General features: G+C 41.8%; 1 protein-coding gene across 12 annotated transcripts in view; it reads right to left on the bottom strand.

Moving 5' to 3' along the window:
* Positions 1-15,580, bottom strand: part of slc12a8 (solute carrier family 12 member 8) — a 170,660-nt gene that overhangs the window by 33,392 nt on the left and 121,688 nt on the right. For all 12 annotated transcript variants that reach the window (XM_041201661.1, XM_041201665.1, XM_041201663.1 and 9 more), the window contains 2 exons: positions 11,037-11,124; positions 6,847-6,993 (listed from right to left, as the gene is read on the bottom strand). In XM_041201661.1, the coding sequence (XP_041057595.1) occupies positions 6,847-6,993; positions 11,037-11,124 (235 nt within the window). The remainder of the gene's footprint in view (positions 1-6,846; positions 6,994-11,036; positions 11,125-15,580) is intronic.

Raw genomic sequence — 15,580 nt, 5'->3', positions numbered from 1 at the left:
TTACGGATGGCAGTTGGCCAGAATGGATTTCTCCAACATTTTGCTGACAGATCATAACCTGGGCAATTTTCCACATTATTGGGTTGATGCCAGTGTCGTAGCTGTACTGGAAGAGCTTGGCTGGAACACATGCCCTCAGTGTTACTTTCAGGATGCTGTCAGGGTCCATAGCCTTTGCTGCATTCAGTGCTTTCAGCCGTTTCTTGACATGACATGGAAGGAATCGAATTGGCTAAAGCCTGGCATCTGTGATGTTGGGCACATCAGAAGCAGGCTGAGATGGATCATCCACTCAGCACTTTTAGCTGAAGATGGTTGCAAATGCTTCAGCCTTGTCTTTTGCACTAACGTGCTGGGCTCCTCCATTAGGACGGGGATATTTGTGAAGCCTCCTCCTCCAGTTAGTTTTTTAATTGTCCATAACCATTCATGATTGGAAGTGGCAGGTCTGCAGAGCTTTGATCTGATCCATAGGTTCCACTATTTGGCATTTGTGTAGTAGTGTTTTAGATTCACCAGGTTGGCACCTCATTTTGAGATGTGCTTGGTGCTGCTCCTTGCATCACACTCCTCACTGAACCAGGGTTGATCTCCTGGTTCAGTAGTAGAGTGACTCCTCATTGAACCAAGATTTTTCCTCTGGCTTGATGGTCATAGTAGAGTGAGAGATAATCAGGGCTGTGAGATCACAGATCGTGGTTGAATGCAATTCAGCTGCTGCCTCATGCCTCATAGAACCACATGGATTCCCAGTTTTGAACTTCTAGATCTGTTCTGATTTAGCATGATGGTAGTGCCACACAACAGGATGGACAGTATCTTCACTGTGAGGGTGGGTCTTTCTCCCCACAAGTACTGTGCAGTGGTCACTTCTACCATACTATCAAGGACAGATGCTTCTGTGACAAAAAGATTGGTGAGGAGAAAGTCTAGTCGGCTTTTTCCTCTTGCCTGTTCCGTCACCACCTGCTGCAGGCCCAGCCTTGCAGATAGGTCCTTCAGTACTAGGCCAGCTCATTTAGTAATGGTGCTATGATGTCATTCTTAGTGATGGGTTACTTAGTCACTCTTAATGATGAGGATTAAAGTCTCCCAGCAAGAGTTTTATTTTGAGCCCTTCCTGCCCTCAGTGCTTCTTCCAAGTGGTGTTCAAAATGTAAGAGTACTGTTTCATCTGCTGAGGGAGGGCAGTAGGTGGCAATCAGCAGGAGGTTTCCATGGCTACATTTCACCTGATACCATGAGATTCATGGCCATGAAATCAATGTTGATGATTCCTAGGACAATTCCCTCCTGGCTGTATACCAGTCAGTGAAGGAGTCTGGGACATTGGCTGCAAGATGTGATTTGGTTAGTATGACTATGTATGGCTGTTGCATAAGTCCCCAGATGTCAGTAAGGAGGACCTTGCATGGTCAATTGGGCAGGGTGTGCCATTGTCACTTCCAGTGCCTAGCTTGGTGCCGGTTGGCCCATCCAGTTTCCTTTACGACTTTTCTGTAGCAGCTCGGCACAACTGAAAATAACTTGCTAAGCCATCTCAGAGGGCTGTTAAGTCAACCACAATGCTGTGCGTCGGAAGTCACATGTAGACCAGACCAGGTAAGGACAGCAGATTTCCTTCTTGAAAGGACATTAATGAACCAGATGGGTTTTTAAGACAATCCTATCGCCATGGTCACCATTACTGAGACTACATTGAATTCCAGATTTATTAACTAAATTAATTTGAATTTTAGCTGCCATGATGGGATTTGAACTTGTGTCCCTAGAACAATATTCTGGGCATCTGGATCACTAGTCCAGGAACATTATACCACACTGAGCTCTACATAACCACACAGTGTCCTGAGGCTTGCAGTCAAGGCTCTCACATGAATAATAACCACAGCAATTTTTGCAAGGCACCCACTATGAAATCATATCCAGCAAGTACTCAATGCCTTGAAGAGAGAAAACTGATGAGATGAACTAATGCAGAAAACAGGTCATAGCTGATCTTTGCATTCATCTGGGTCTCTGTCAGGCTCCTTGTTCGCACAATCAAGCATTCAGTGTATACAGATCTTAGCTCTAACTCTGCATCATATGCTGCAGCTACAAAGATCTTTGGAAAGCAATGCTTTTTTTTCCTTTTTTCTCAATGTTATTTTTTTTTCCCGCGCATCCGCCCTCACACCTTCCTCTCCCTCCCAGAACCATGATAGGGTTCCCCCTTGTCCTCACTTATCACCCCACCAGCCTCCGCATTCAAAGGGTCATCCTCCTCCATTTCCGCCAACTCCAGCATGATGCCACCACCAAACACATCTTCCCTTCAACCCCCTTATGGCATTATGCAGGGATCGTTCCCTCCAGGACACCTTGGTCCACTCCTCCATCACCCCCTAAACCTCAATCCCCTCCCACGGCACCTTCCTATGCAACCGTAGAAAATGCAACACCTGCCCCTTTACTTCCCCCTCCTCAATGTCCAAGGGCCCAAACACTCCTTTCAAGTGATGCAACATTTCACTTGCACTTCCCTCAATTTAGTCTACTGCATTCGCTGCTCCCAATGTGGTTTCCTCTACATTGGAGAGACCAAACACAGACTGGGTGACCGCTTTGCGGAACACCTTCAGTCTGTCCGCAAGCATGACCCAGACCTCCCTGTCACTTGCCATTTCAACACTCCACCCTGCTCTCATGCCCACATGTCTGTCCTTGGCCTGCTGCATTGTTCCAATGAAGTTCAATGCAAACTGGAGGAACAGCACCTCATCTTCCGACTAGGCACTTTACAGCCTTCTGGACTGAATATTGAATTCAACAATTTTAGATCATGAACTCTCTCCTCCATCCCCACCCCCTTTCCGATCCCCCTTTTTTTCCAATAATTTATATAGATTTTTCTTTTCCACCTATTTCCATTTTTTAAAAATGTATTTCCATCCATTGTTTTATCTCTACCTATTAGCCTATCAATTCCTTCCCCCCCACCCCACCCCCACTAGGGTTATCTGTACCTTGCTCGTCCTGCTTTCTACCCTTATTGTCACCTATTAGCACATTCCTTAGATAATATCACCACCTTCAACATCTCTTTGTTCTTTTGTCTATGACATCTTTTGGCTATCTCCACCTATCACTGGTCCTCTATCCAGCTCTATTTGTCCCCCCCGCCCCTTAAACCAGATTATATTTCACCTCTTTTCTATTTTTCCTTAGTTCTGTTGAAGAGTCACACGGACTCGAAACGTTAACTATGTTCCTCTCCGCAGATGCTGTCAGACCTGCTGAGTTTTTCCAGGTATTTTAATTTTTGTTTTGGATTTCCAGCATCTGCAGTTTTTTGCTTTTTTCTTTTTATAAGGTCATTTCGATCTGAAATGTTAACCCAGTTTATCTTCCCAGCTGATGCCTGAACTGCTGCATATTTCCAGCAATTTTTGTTTTTATTTCCGATTCCAGCATCTGCAGTATTTTGCTTTTGAATGAATGTTTCTTTTTAAAAATTGTTTCTGGTTATTAAAATTAAAATGACAAAAAGTAGTGTCTTCCCAAGCACCAAAACATTTCTCAGTCTGTATTAACATAACAACTATTTTTAAAACAGTTAATTACACCTTAAAATATTTCAAATGTGTTAGGTCAGTTGTCATCTTGAAAGCTAACATTAATTTGAATGTTCTCGGTGTGGCTTATCTTTATAGCCATATTGTTATGACATAATATAGGTTCTGATCCTTTTATTGCTTTTATGGTTGGAAGCCAGCTGCAATTATGTTGATGAGAATATGTCTGATATTTATGTAGTAATCTGTCAATGTATGACAATTCAAAATAGTTTAATATTCTGCATTTGACATCTGCTATAGAACACTTGCTCTATATTATTAAAAATGTGATCTTTTGATATCAATTTTACATATAAAATTCTGATCTGTTTAGCAGAACTCTTTCTTGAACTAAGAAAAATTTAAAATGATGGCTTAGTATTTTTAAAATAAACTTTTATTAAATACCAGTCAATCATTCAGGTCATGCCACAGAATAATCTTAGCTTTAAGGGGGTTTGTCAGCAGGGAATAATTAGATGAATATTGTATTCACAAATGTGCACACATGCATTATTTTCCCGCCCTGTCTCTCTCCTAACTCAATTCCTTTTTAAATGCAGTTTGGTACAAAATATTATAGCATATCTTCTAGATTTGACTAAAGGTTCTACCCACCTGAAACACCAATGCAACCTTCTGTGCCAGACTTAGTAATCTAATACTCAAGCCAAGCAGGTAACAATACACCTGGGAACTGTTGACCAGTTAACCTAGCCCATTAGCAGAAAGGCAGGTCTGTCAGTAGGAGCTAGATTTGTTCCTGCTTGGTTCTACATAACCCTGCCAGACATTGCCCTCAGGTTTAGGATTGTCTTGGTGGGATAAGTAGCATAAAGCTTACCACTGCTCTTCACTGTAAGCTGTGCAGTTTTAACTGGTTATGCTCCAGCAGCACATGTCAGTAGCCAGACTCTTGCTACCTTATATCTAAGCTTTCTATTAAGTGGGGTATGTCCCTAAGGGAATAGAGCATGCATGCTCCAGTACTGAGCAAACAAACTATCTGCACGGACTTCTCAGTAGCTTGTGTGTAGAAATCGATTGCAATCAGCTAAATTTTTTTACAATTATTTAGAATTGCTGTTTAGTTTTCAATGGATTCTATATTATGGTATGTTTAAAGGGACATGATTTCACAATGGGTAAAAGCTATAATGATATAGACACAGCAGAATTAAAATAGGCATTTTCATGAATACAACATAAGAATATTTGGAATTTTTAATCTCTTGAAAGATTGTGTTCCTCATTTTGGTCTGTATACAAGTCACTAAACTGAAATTAATCTTATACTATAATGTGCATGGGATGGCTTATAGAGAGGGCTACTTTCCTAAATTATTTATTCAATTCATGTATTGTATAGGTCATATGTTTATATCTCTGTACATATAGATTCTATATATTTTATAATAATTAGAAATCTTGAATAGCATTTAGGAGAGAGACAATTATTTAGTTGAATCATTTTCCACTAGGCTCACTGGCCACCATTCCAAGCCAAACAATGAGCAGAAATGACAATATTACCTCAGATGATATTTCAAAATAACTACAAAGTGATTTTTTTTTGCAATTCTTTCCAGCCTTCCCAAGTCTGCCAGAAGGCCAGAAGCAATTATGGAATACCAACTTATTTGTGGTAAGTGGTCAGGCAGGAAAGCATTTGAATTCCTGAAAATGTATATTCAAGACAAATATTACTTAAAATTTTTGAATGCTTGAAATCAACTACTGAGCAGAGTCAAAACCATTATTTAATTGTGCACATGGGTACAATAATGGGACAGTTACAGGATACTAAAGTGATGAGCTTTCATAGGCCAAACATCACAGAAAAACAACATTACAAACTGCATCAGTATATGTGCTTTACAGAGGAGCTCAACTAATTGCATAAATATAATGAAAACGTCAGGAAGGAGCTGAAGTGCCGAGCTTCTTAATTCTAGCATTCAGTGTTAAACGTACATACTGATAATTATTTATATTCTTGGTGATTTATGGTCCCAATGAGTCACAAAGCTAAAGATTTAAACTAGCCCCATGGTAAACCTCAATGTGCATGGTTGTTTTGGCTGCACCCGTAGATTTCCTAATAAACTTTATAGCCATATTGTTATGACATAATATAGGTTCTGATCCTTTTATTGCTTTTATGGTTGAAAGCCTGCTGCAATTATGTTGATGAGAAACTGTCTGATATTTATGTAGTAATCTGTCAATGTGTGACAAATGAAATTTGGCAGACGAAACTCTTCACACAAAGTTATGGAATGTATCAACATGCCCCTTATATTTAGAATATGCCAGAAAACAATCAAATTAATACAGAAAACTAACTTACACTTTTTCTTTTAACATCAAGTTTCATTCTACACATTATTAAATGGCAAGCTGCAGCATTTAATTTATTTTCAAAAAATGCCTGCAATGCATGTGAGTTATTTGTTGAAGCAGTTAAACTTTCTGAGGCCAATATTGCAATGTTGGGCGCTCACAGGGTTAGGATCCCAAATTGCCAGAAGTCTGTTCAGCACACATTTCAAGTCACACAGGATAATGCAAAATTAACAAGTAGGGCCCACTGCTTCTCAAAGGCCTAAACAATTATGAGTGATAAGGTCCAAGAAAGCAGTACAGCCCACCAATTTACAAGAAAGTTTATACCGTTGTGTGGTGATCCCAAGAAACCATTTCCACAGTAGATCAGGACGCAGATGAGAAAGCGTTTGCTCTTTCTGTCATCTGAATTGCTATGGTACTTGCCTTCACAGGATAGTGGCAGTCTCCTCCACCAGAGAATTATTTGTAGGACTTCATGAATAGGAAACACCATGGCTGTTTCGCTAAATGGAGCTGTTCATATCTATATGCTGCTGCTGCCATTTTCTCCCCATACCAAGCAATGGAACAGCTATTTGAGTTATCAGCTGACCAGCAAGATGCCCTGGGGATGAATAATCCATCCTTCATTTTTGATGCTCTTAGCACATTATGAATGATGCACCAAGAATGTTGTAATGTATTAACTTATGGAGTCAGCTTTCTCTACTACAGCTGCATTACCCAAAGACCAATGATTCTGTGTCAAAACCACATTATTAGCCTTTATATTCAATATTTTGCCATTTAATAGCCTCTATATTATGATTGTGAAATAATCTACACAACATAGTTATGTTCTGTGAATCTCCATTCCTCATAAGCTATTTATGTTACCATAGTGATGGGTTATACTTACCCCACTTCCCAGACAGGCAAGGGCGGGTACCACCCTTTCTTGTGCAATGCACTGAAGGATTCTGGGTGCACCATAAAGGCCTCCCATGCAGGAAGCTAAAGATGAAATGTACAGACCTAATAACCAGAGGAATCCCACCAAGGCAACCTATAACACAAGAATAAGTCAATGCAGTAGAATAACAACATTACTGTTCCAAATATTTTCAGTGTCTTTTTGAACTGAATTCTATTAATAGCTAGATTATTTGTGCCCAATTATGTGCAAATAAATTTGCACTTACTGCAAAATTCAAAGCAGAAGCAACTATTTATAGCACTTTAAACAAGTATATTTCATAGTATAATACCATAAGGGCTTTCAAGATTTTTGATAAAAGTAATTAATTCTTATTTGTTTTTAAAATCTCATGGAGATTTTAAATATCCTTTTTTTTCATTTTTAGTATCATGTTTATTCCTTATGTCTTCAGTAAGACTGAAAGTTTGACAAACAATGACACTTTGTAATTATTACAGCACGTTTAATGGCATGAAACATTCCAAGGTGCTTCACAGCAGCATTTGAAGCCAATCCACATAAAAAGATATAGGTTGGCTGACTAAAGCTTGGTCAGAGATGGGTCTTAAGGAGCACCATAAAAGGATGAAAGCGAGATAAAGATGCAGTGATATGTAAATCCAGAAAACCTCAATTTGATTCATACAAAAGTTCCCATATGCTCCAGATATTAGATCAAGTGGCACCACTTAGGTTTCGTTTACTGACTGTCGGAAAATCTGAAAAATCATATTGTCAACATATTCTATAAGTGTCCCCTGAATGTGAATATATTTATTATGGTGCTGGCTGAAGGTGAAATATCAAACAGGACACTTGGAGAACTCTTTCACCCCTCTTTGAAAGTGCCATGGGATGGTTTATGTCCTAAGAGGACAGACAGGGGCCCAGAGTTGGCAAAAATCCCGGAAATGGATGAAATTTCAAAGTCCTGCCCCCAAACCTGGCATTTTCTATCTTCATGGCGGCAGAACTGGAGTCAGGGCAGGGTTCAAGAACACACAATTCGTAGAGGCAGCTGGCTATTTAAATCACCAGCTGCCTCCATTGAAGTGGGATTTTTGAACCCAGCTGGATAAATCCCAGAGTTTTTAAAATTCATTTATGGGATGTGGGCATCGCTGGCCAGGCTAGCATTCATTGCCCATCCCTAATTGTCCTTGAGAAGGTGGTGGTGAGCTGCCTTCTTGAACCACCGCAGTCCCTGTGCTGTAGGTACACCCAGGATTTTGACCCAGCAACAGTGAAGGAATGGCGATACATTTCCAAGTCAGGATGGTGAGTGGCTTGGAGGGGATTTTCATGGTGGTGGTATTCCCATGTGTCTGCTGCCCTGGTCCTTCTAGATAGTACAGGTTGCTGGTTTCAAAGGTGCTTTCAAAGGAGCCTTGGAGAGTTTCTGCAGTGCATCTTGTAGATGGTACACACTGTTGCCGCTGTGTTTCGATGGTGGAGGGAGTGCTTGTTTGTGGATGGGGTGCCAATCAAGCAGGCTGCTTTGTCTTAGATAATGTCAAGCTTCTTGTTGTTGTTGCAGCTGCACTCAGCCAGGCAAGTGGTGAGTATTCCATCACATTCCTGACTTGTTCCTGGTAGATAGTGGACAGGCTTTGGGAGTCAGGAGGTGAGTTACACACTGCAGGATTCCTAGCCTCTGTGTGCATAGAGCAGACCAGGTGAGAGGAGGTCTGAACTTTGTGGATTCTTTGGATAGCTAGGATATCCCTTAGGAGAGGTAACATACCCCTTTGGATTGGATCCTAGCACACCTTTGGGAGAGGTCAGACACCCTTTGGGAGAGATTAGGGCCCCAATGAGATTGATAGAATTGAACATGATTATGCACTTTTTGCGCACAAAGTCATTGGAACTGTCAAGCTGTCCAGAAAGTGTCAAGCCGTCCAGGAACTGTCAAGCCATCCAGGAAGTATCAAAGCTATCCAGGAAATGTCAAAGCTGTCAGAGCTATCCAGGAATGTCAAAAGATACTAGATGAATTGACATGGAGGGGGTAAGGGCAAAGGGTGGTGGGTGGGGGATATGGGGTGGCATGAGTTGGCACTAAGTTGGCATACAAAGTATGAGGGGCCATGGGGAGTGGGGTGGAAGGGCATGGGTTAAATTCATCCCTGGGATGAGGGCGGTGTCCTATGACGAGAAGCTGAGTAAATTGGGTTAATATTCTCGGGAGTTCAGAAGAATGAGAGGCAGTCTCATTGAAATCTACAAATTCTGAAGGGGCTGGATAGGGTGGGCACTAAGAGATTGTTTCCATTGCTCATGGAATCTAAAACAAAGGGGCACAATTTCAGGATAAAGGGCCAGTCATTTAGGAGAGGAGGAGAAATTTATTCACTCAAAGGGTTGTGAATCTTTGGAATTTTCTATCCCAAATGGTTATGAATGCTCCATCATTGAATGAATTTAAGGTTTGGATAGACAGATTTTAGTCTCTCAGGGAATTAAGGGATATGGGGAGTGGGCAGGAGAATGGAGTTGAAGCCCAACTTCAGCCACGATCGTATTGAATAGCGGAGCAACACAATGGGTCGTGTAGTCTACTCCTACTCCTATTTCTTATGTTTCTCATGCTCTCATGGGCTGGCATAGGGGTATGATGGGACATGGGGGGTTAGGTCGGGGTATGAGTTGCATAGGTTGGTATGGATGGGGCATAGGGAGTCTGTGTGGGGTGAGGGGGGTGAGGGATGAGGGCTGGAGAGATGATTTTTGCATTATTAGATTTTAGAATCAAATTTAACACAGTGCCAGGGCACGGAGGAAGACCCTGTTCCCAGCCCGCCTTCGCGCCTGGCAGCCACTTCACTATTTTGGGGGTTGCCCACCCCAACTCCAGGAAATCTCCTGACTCTGTGAGTCCAACTGGGGGAATGAAAACCTTGGCCAGAGTTTCAGTTTAATATCTCATCTGAAAGACAATGCTCCTAACAATGCAGCATCTACTCAATAGCAGTGAAGTGGACCTGAATGAACCCTTGATTTTTCACTTCAGACATGATAATGATACTGCTGAGCTGAGGCTGATATCTAGGAATAATGCATGAGGTCTAACAGCAATGCAAAATGACTTGAGATACTGAGATTGAGAAGGAGGTCCCGGGTTGCATAAGTACTGGGGACAGGAGTTCCAAAAAATTAGTTGAGGGGTCTTGTGACTTGGATGCAATAGGGATGGAGTGGGTAAGTCTGGCATTAATGGAAGCGGTCTGGTATATAGTACAATGAGAAGAATGGATCTGGATTCTGCTACAGAGTAGGAGAGGAGCAAGGATGCACTGGTGACTGCAGAATTTTTAGGGGAGTGCAGAGCTGACACCAAATTCAACCAGAGCAGGAAGCTAAAGTAAGGAAAGCGGGAGGTAATAGTGGGAACGAATCAGGCAGCAGAAATAAGATCTCTGCACTTCTGGCCTCCTCAGCATCCCAGATTTTGATTGCTCCACCATTGGTGTACAGGCCTTCAGCTACCAAGGCCATTAAGCTCCAGAATTCACTTCCAAAACCCCTCTGCAACTCTACCCTACTTTCCTCCTTTCAGACCCTCCTTAAATTCCACCTCTTTGAACAAGCTTTTGACCAAATAACCTAATATTGCCTTATGTGGTTTGGTGTCAACTTTTGCTTTATAATGTTTCGCTGTGTAGTCTTGGGACATTTTATTACATTAAGTGCAAGTTATTGTTTTTAAAACTGTAAGACTATAATATGGGTCCCTAATGTGCATTTCTGCTGTTGCTTAGGATGTCGTGCTGACTTTATGTCCTTATACTAGAGGTTGAAGGAAGAGGTTGTGCGTACCATGATTCAATAGCTTGATAGTATCTTGCTCCTTTAATGTACTAGCTTGCTTAATTGAATCATCTAGAATACTAAGGAAATTGAAGCACAGGACATAATGGTGGACAACCTACATAATCATTTAATTTACACTGACATAATCAAAGAATAGCCAGTAATGGCTGAAGTGAATAAGGAATTGCTTTATATAATCTTGCATTAAGAATGTTTTCTAATATAAGCATCACCATGGTAACACTGTGTTACTCAGTTATCAGATGAAAATTTATGAAGCAGGAAGCTAGACTAAGTGAAACAACATATATATTTACCTTTTCAGCTATCATGAAATCATATCTGAGTGCCTCCCTTGTACAAACAGCTCCCAGCAAAAAAACAAACACTAAATACAGGAACCAACTGCAATGAAGAAAATATAGAATACAAGTTACTTATTTTTCCTTTCAACCACTTAATTAGGTTGTATTTATTAAAAAGGCAAGTTATAATTCAAAGTAACATTTGTTCAATGTTAAATTGAACACACTAGCTCATCAGTTCACTTGATAGAGTATTCATTTTATCTGATGTCATAATTATTAAATGAAGGACTGAATTTACATTTATGCACTCAATCTATAATGCAAAATTTTGATTTGTACTTTTCTCCAATTCTACTTTACCCTTAGAAGTTTACAGAAAATCAGGTTGATAGAATTGCTGTTGAAAAGATGGAGCTGTTTGAAAACTGAAAGCCTTTCTGTACTCAAAGCTTCTTAAAAATAAAACTACCCATGTGCTTTTGCCACCAAAGTGGTACTGAAGAGTTTGATAAAGGTGAACGTTATCAGCACTGTTGGCTTTATGTAATATAAGGGTTATTTTTCCACGTGTGTGTGTGTTTGTATACATATACTGGTTCAGGTGGTGCAATGGCACAGAAGAAAGACCCAGCATGATGTGCATTTCTGGTGAGCAAATTGACTGGCATAGGAAATTTCTGTCTGCTTCAGGACAAGTTTACAAATATGATGAAGCAAGAATTATCTTCCCCATAATTTTCCAATCTTTATGATGGGTGCATGCCATTTCTAATTACAGTGCAAAAAACAATTTTGGCAAAGGTTAAGTTGTCTTTTGAGCTTTCTAAAAGCATTGAGAATTTTTGACACCTTGGGCTGAATAACATGAGTGGGGAGGTGGAGGGGTGTGGATTGCACTCCTCCTCCCCCCCATCTCCCAGAACCATGTCAGCGTTGAACCGACATGCTCCATACTGACCCGTCCCACAGCATAAAGCGCTGCAGGGCCAAGTGGGCCTCATGGGACTTTCTTGCCTCATTGGGGAGGAAGTCCCACCCTCTGGAGCTTCTGGCCAATCAGATTGGCCTGCAGCTCCATCAGTCCCGGCAGCATCAGGAAGGCTTCAGTGGCAGCTGCCAGGACTACAGGAGAAGGGGAAAATCAAGGCCCATGGATCCCTGGGGCAGGTAAGTCTGGGGTCTTGGGCCAGGAGGGTTTAGGGTGGTTAGGGAGAAGAGCAGGGGCAGGCTTAAGGGAGAGAGCGGATAGGAAGGAAGGTGGTTTTGACCTAAGTGGAGGCCGCCCTGCGATCAGTAAAGGACAGATCCTGAAGAGCAACCCTCCCCTTCCTTCCTGCCCTTTAAGCCCTTGAGTTAAAAAATTGGCCTTCCTGCTCCCACGCTAAACATTTTATGGTGTGGGCAATGTATTATCAGGGTCAATTGGCTTGATAACAAGTCTAATTGACCCTTGATTAATCATTTGAATATGGTGGGCAGGCTGCCAATTTCAGCACCCACCACCCCCTCCATATTATGGGGGAGAAATCAGAGGTGGACAGGAAAGTAATGGAATGGGTTCCCATCCTATTTTATGTGACCCCCCCTCCCCGGAGTAATACGCCTGTTAGGGGCACGTAAAATTCAGCCCCTTATCCTGTCAGTTCCCTTTTAATTGGCCTCATCCCTTTGAATTCCACTTACAAATAGTTTTCCACTTTCACCGGTAGTATGTTATGTACCTTTCCAAATCTGCACCTGAATTAGTGAATATTTATGCAAATAAGGTGAACTAGGTAATTTCAGTGCCAAAATTCTTGTGGGATTGGCACCCGTCACAACCATTTAACATTGATTTGTACCAGTGAATGAAAATCAGCATGTAAACATTCATCTCAAGCACACATTTTATTTTGGAATGAGGTTATGTCAAGGAATCAGAAATCTTTCAAGTTAAACATCAGTAGGTGCCACTTTCCTAAATAAGTTCAGTTGCTAAAACTGCAGAATAAACCTGCCAGCAGTAAAGAGACAAATATCCAAATATTGGTGCCGACCACTTTCTCAATGTCAGTTACATTGATATAAAAGTGCTACTAAATTACTTGCGCAATCTACAGAACAACCCTCAACATAATGAATACCCAGTTCTAACAAGGCATATGGACTCTAGTTATATCCCAGTAGGAATAATGGCAATATAGATATAAGAAGTTATAATGGGTTAGTACAAATGTTGCTGACCTTCAAGGATAAAAGTGTTACAGTTCAGAATATCTATCCCTGACAGGAACACAGACTGATTTTAATATCCTGTTTATTCTGGCAAGTTTGTACTGGTGTGAATCCAGCACTGACTGAAATTTGCAATTTAGTGGACACCATGCCAAATCCCATATTCCAGTCACGATAGAGGTTTGGGGTTAAGACTAGGCATAACGTGCATGAATGGTTCCCCTTCCACAGGTAGATCCAATGTCAGTAGAATTTTGGGTCCTGTGCAGCATAAATGGCATAGCTTGCTTAAGCCAATATTCCTCCTGTTGGCTGTGATTAGTTTCTGTTTAATAGTCCAAGAGCAGCCTTATGTTTTGGAACATGAGTTTTATCCTTAAGCCTTTAAAATTTCTACATATCTGAATTTCTAGAAGTATGGAACTGCTACTGGCAAATTTGTTGTTTTATTTTGAGCACAAGACTGGGGTGCAATGGTAACAGATGGTTGAATTTTCAGAAGCCTGCTGGACCTGGGGGAGGTGACAGTGTAGTGGTATTGTTGATGGATTAGTAATCTAGACACCCAGGGTAATGCTCTGGGAACCCGGGTTCAAAACCTGCCATGGCAGATGGTGGAATTCAAATTCAGTTAAAAGTCTGATGATGATTGTTGTAATGCCTTTTAGGGAAGGAAATCTGCTATCCTACGTATGACTCCAGATTGTGGTTGACCTTAATCTGCCCTCTGAAATGGCCTAGCAAGCCACTCTACAAAGCCACAAAAAATGAATGAAACCAGATGGACCACCTGGCATTGACCTTGGCACCAGAAACGACAATGGCAATTGCAGCTCTGTTGACCCTGCAAAGTCCTCCTGACTAACATCTGGGGGATAGTGCCGAAATTGGAACAGCAGTCTCACAGACCAGGCAAGCAAGAAAAAAATTAAAATTTCTGGAAAAACTCAGCATGTCTGACAGCATCTGTGGAGAGAAAGAGAGAGTTAATGTTTCGAGTCCAGGTGACTTTTCTTCAGAACTAAAGAGAAGTAGAAATGTGGTGATATATATACTGTTTAAGGGGGATGGGACAGATGAAGCTGGATAGAAGGCCAGTGGAAGGCAGAGGCAAAAGATGTCATAAACAAAAGGTCAAAGGGGTGTTGATGGTGGTGATACTGGCTAAAAGAGGTGCTAATGGAGACATTAAGAACAGAAAGCAGGATAAGCAAGTGACAGATGGTCCTAGTAGGGGGAGGGGATGGTGTGGGAGCAAGGATTAAAATAGGCTAAAAGGTGGAGATAAAACAATGACGGAAAAAATTTTAAAAATAATAATAGAAATAGGTGGGGAAAAAATGTATATAGAACAATTAAAAAATAAATATTTGAAAAAAGGGGATCAAAAAGGGGTGAGGATAGAGGAGAGAGCTCATGATCTGAAGTTGTTAAACTCAGTGTTAAGACCAGAAGGTTGTAAAGTGCCTCCAGTTTGCATTGAGCTTCACTGGAACATTGCAGCAGGTCAAGGACAGACATGTGGGCATGAGAGCAGGGTGATGTGTTGAAATGGCAAGCGATAGGAAAGTCTGGGTCATGCTTGCGGACAGACCAAAGGTGTTCTGCAAAGCGCGCACCAGTCTGCGTTTGGCATCTCCAATGTAGAGGAGCAGCGAATGCAGTAGATCAAATTGAGGGAAGTGCAAGTGAGGAGGAGGGAAGTAAAGGGGCAGGTGTTGCATCTTCTGCGGTTGCATGGGAAGGTGCCGTGGGAGAGGGGTTGAGGTGTACAGGATGATGGAGGAGTGGACCAGGGTGTCCCGGAGGGAATGGTCCCTATGGAATGCCGATGGGGGGTGAAGGGAAGATGTGTTTGGTGGTGGCATCATGCTGGAGTTGGTGGAAATGGTGGAAGATGATCCTTTGAATACAGAGGCTGATGGGGTGAAAAGTGAGGACAAGTGGGACCCTATCCTGGTTCTGGAAGGGATAGGAAGGTGCCAGGGCAGAGGTGCAGGAGATGGGTTGGACACGGTTGAAGGCCCTATCAACCAACATGGGTGGGAAGCCTCGGTTAAGGAAGAAGGAAGACATGTCAGAAGCACTGTTTAGGAAAGAGGCATCATCGGAACAGATGCAACAGAGGCAAAGGAACTGAGAGAATTGATCCGCTGGCTTGGTGGTAATGATGGAGTAGGGGATATGGCGGCCATGAGGTTACAGATTGTGTTCACATACAATTCTGCTGCTGCTGATGGCCCCACAGCACCTCATGGATGCTCATCCTTGAGTTGCTAGATCTGTTCGAATTCTATCCCATTTAACACAGTGGTGGTGCCACACAATACGATGGAGGG

The sequence above is a fragment of the Carcharodon carcharias genome, chromosome 12 (assembly GCF_017639515.1).
Source record: "Carcharodon carcharias isolate sCarCar2 chromosome 12, sCarCar2.pri, whole genome shotgun sequence".
NCBI classification, from domain to species: Eukaryota; Metazoa; Chordata; class Chondrichthyes; order Lamniformes; family Lamnidae; genus Carcharodon; species Carcharodon carcharias.
The sequence above is the reverse complement of the archived record's forward strand: the minus strand, read 5'-3'. Positions and strand labels throughout refer to the sequence as shown.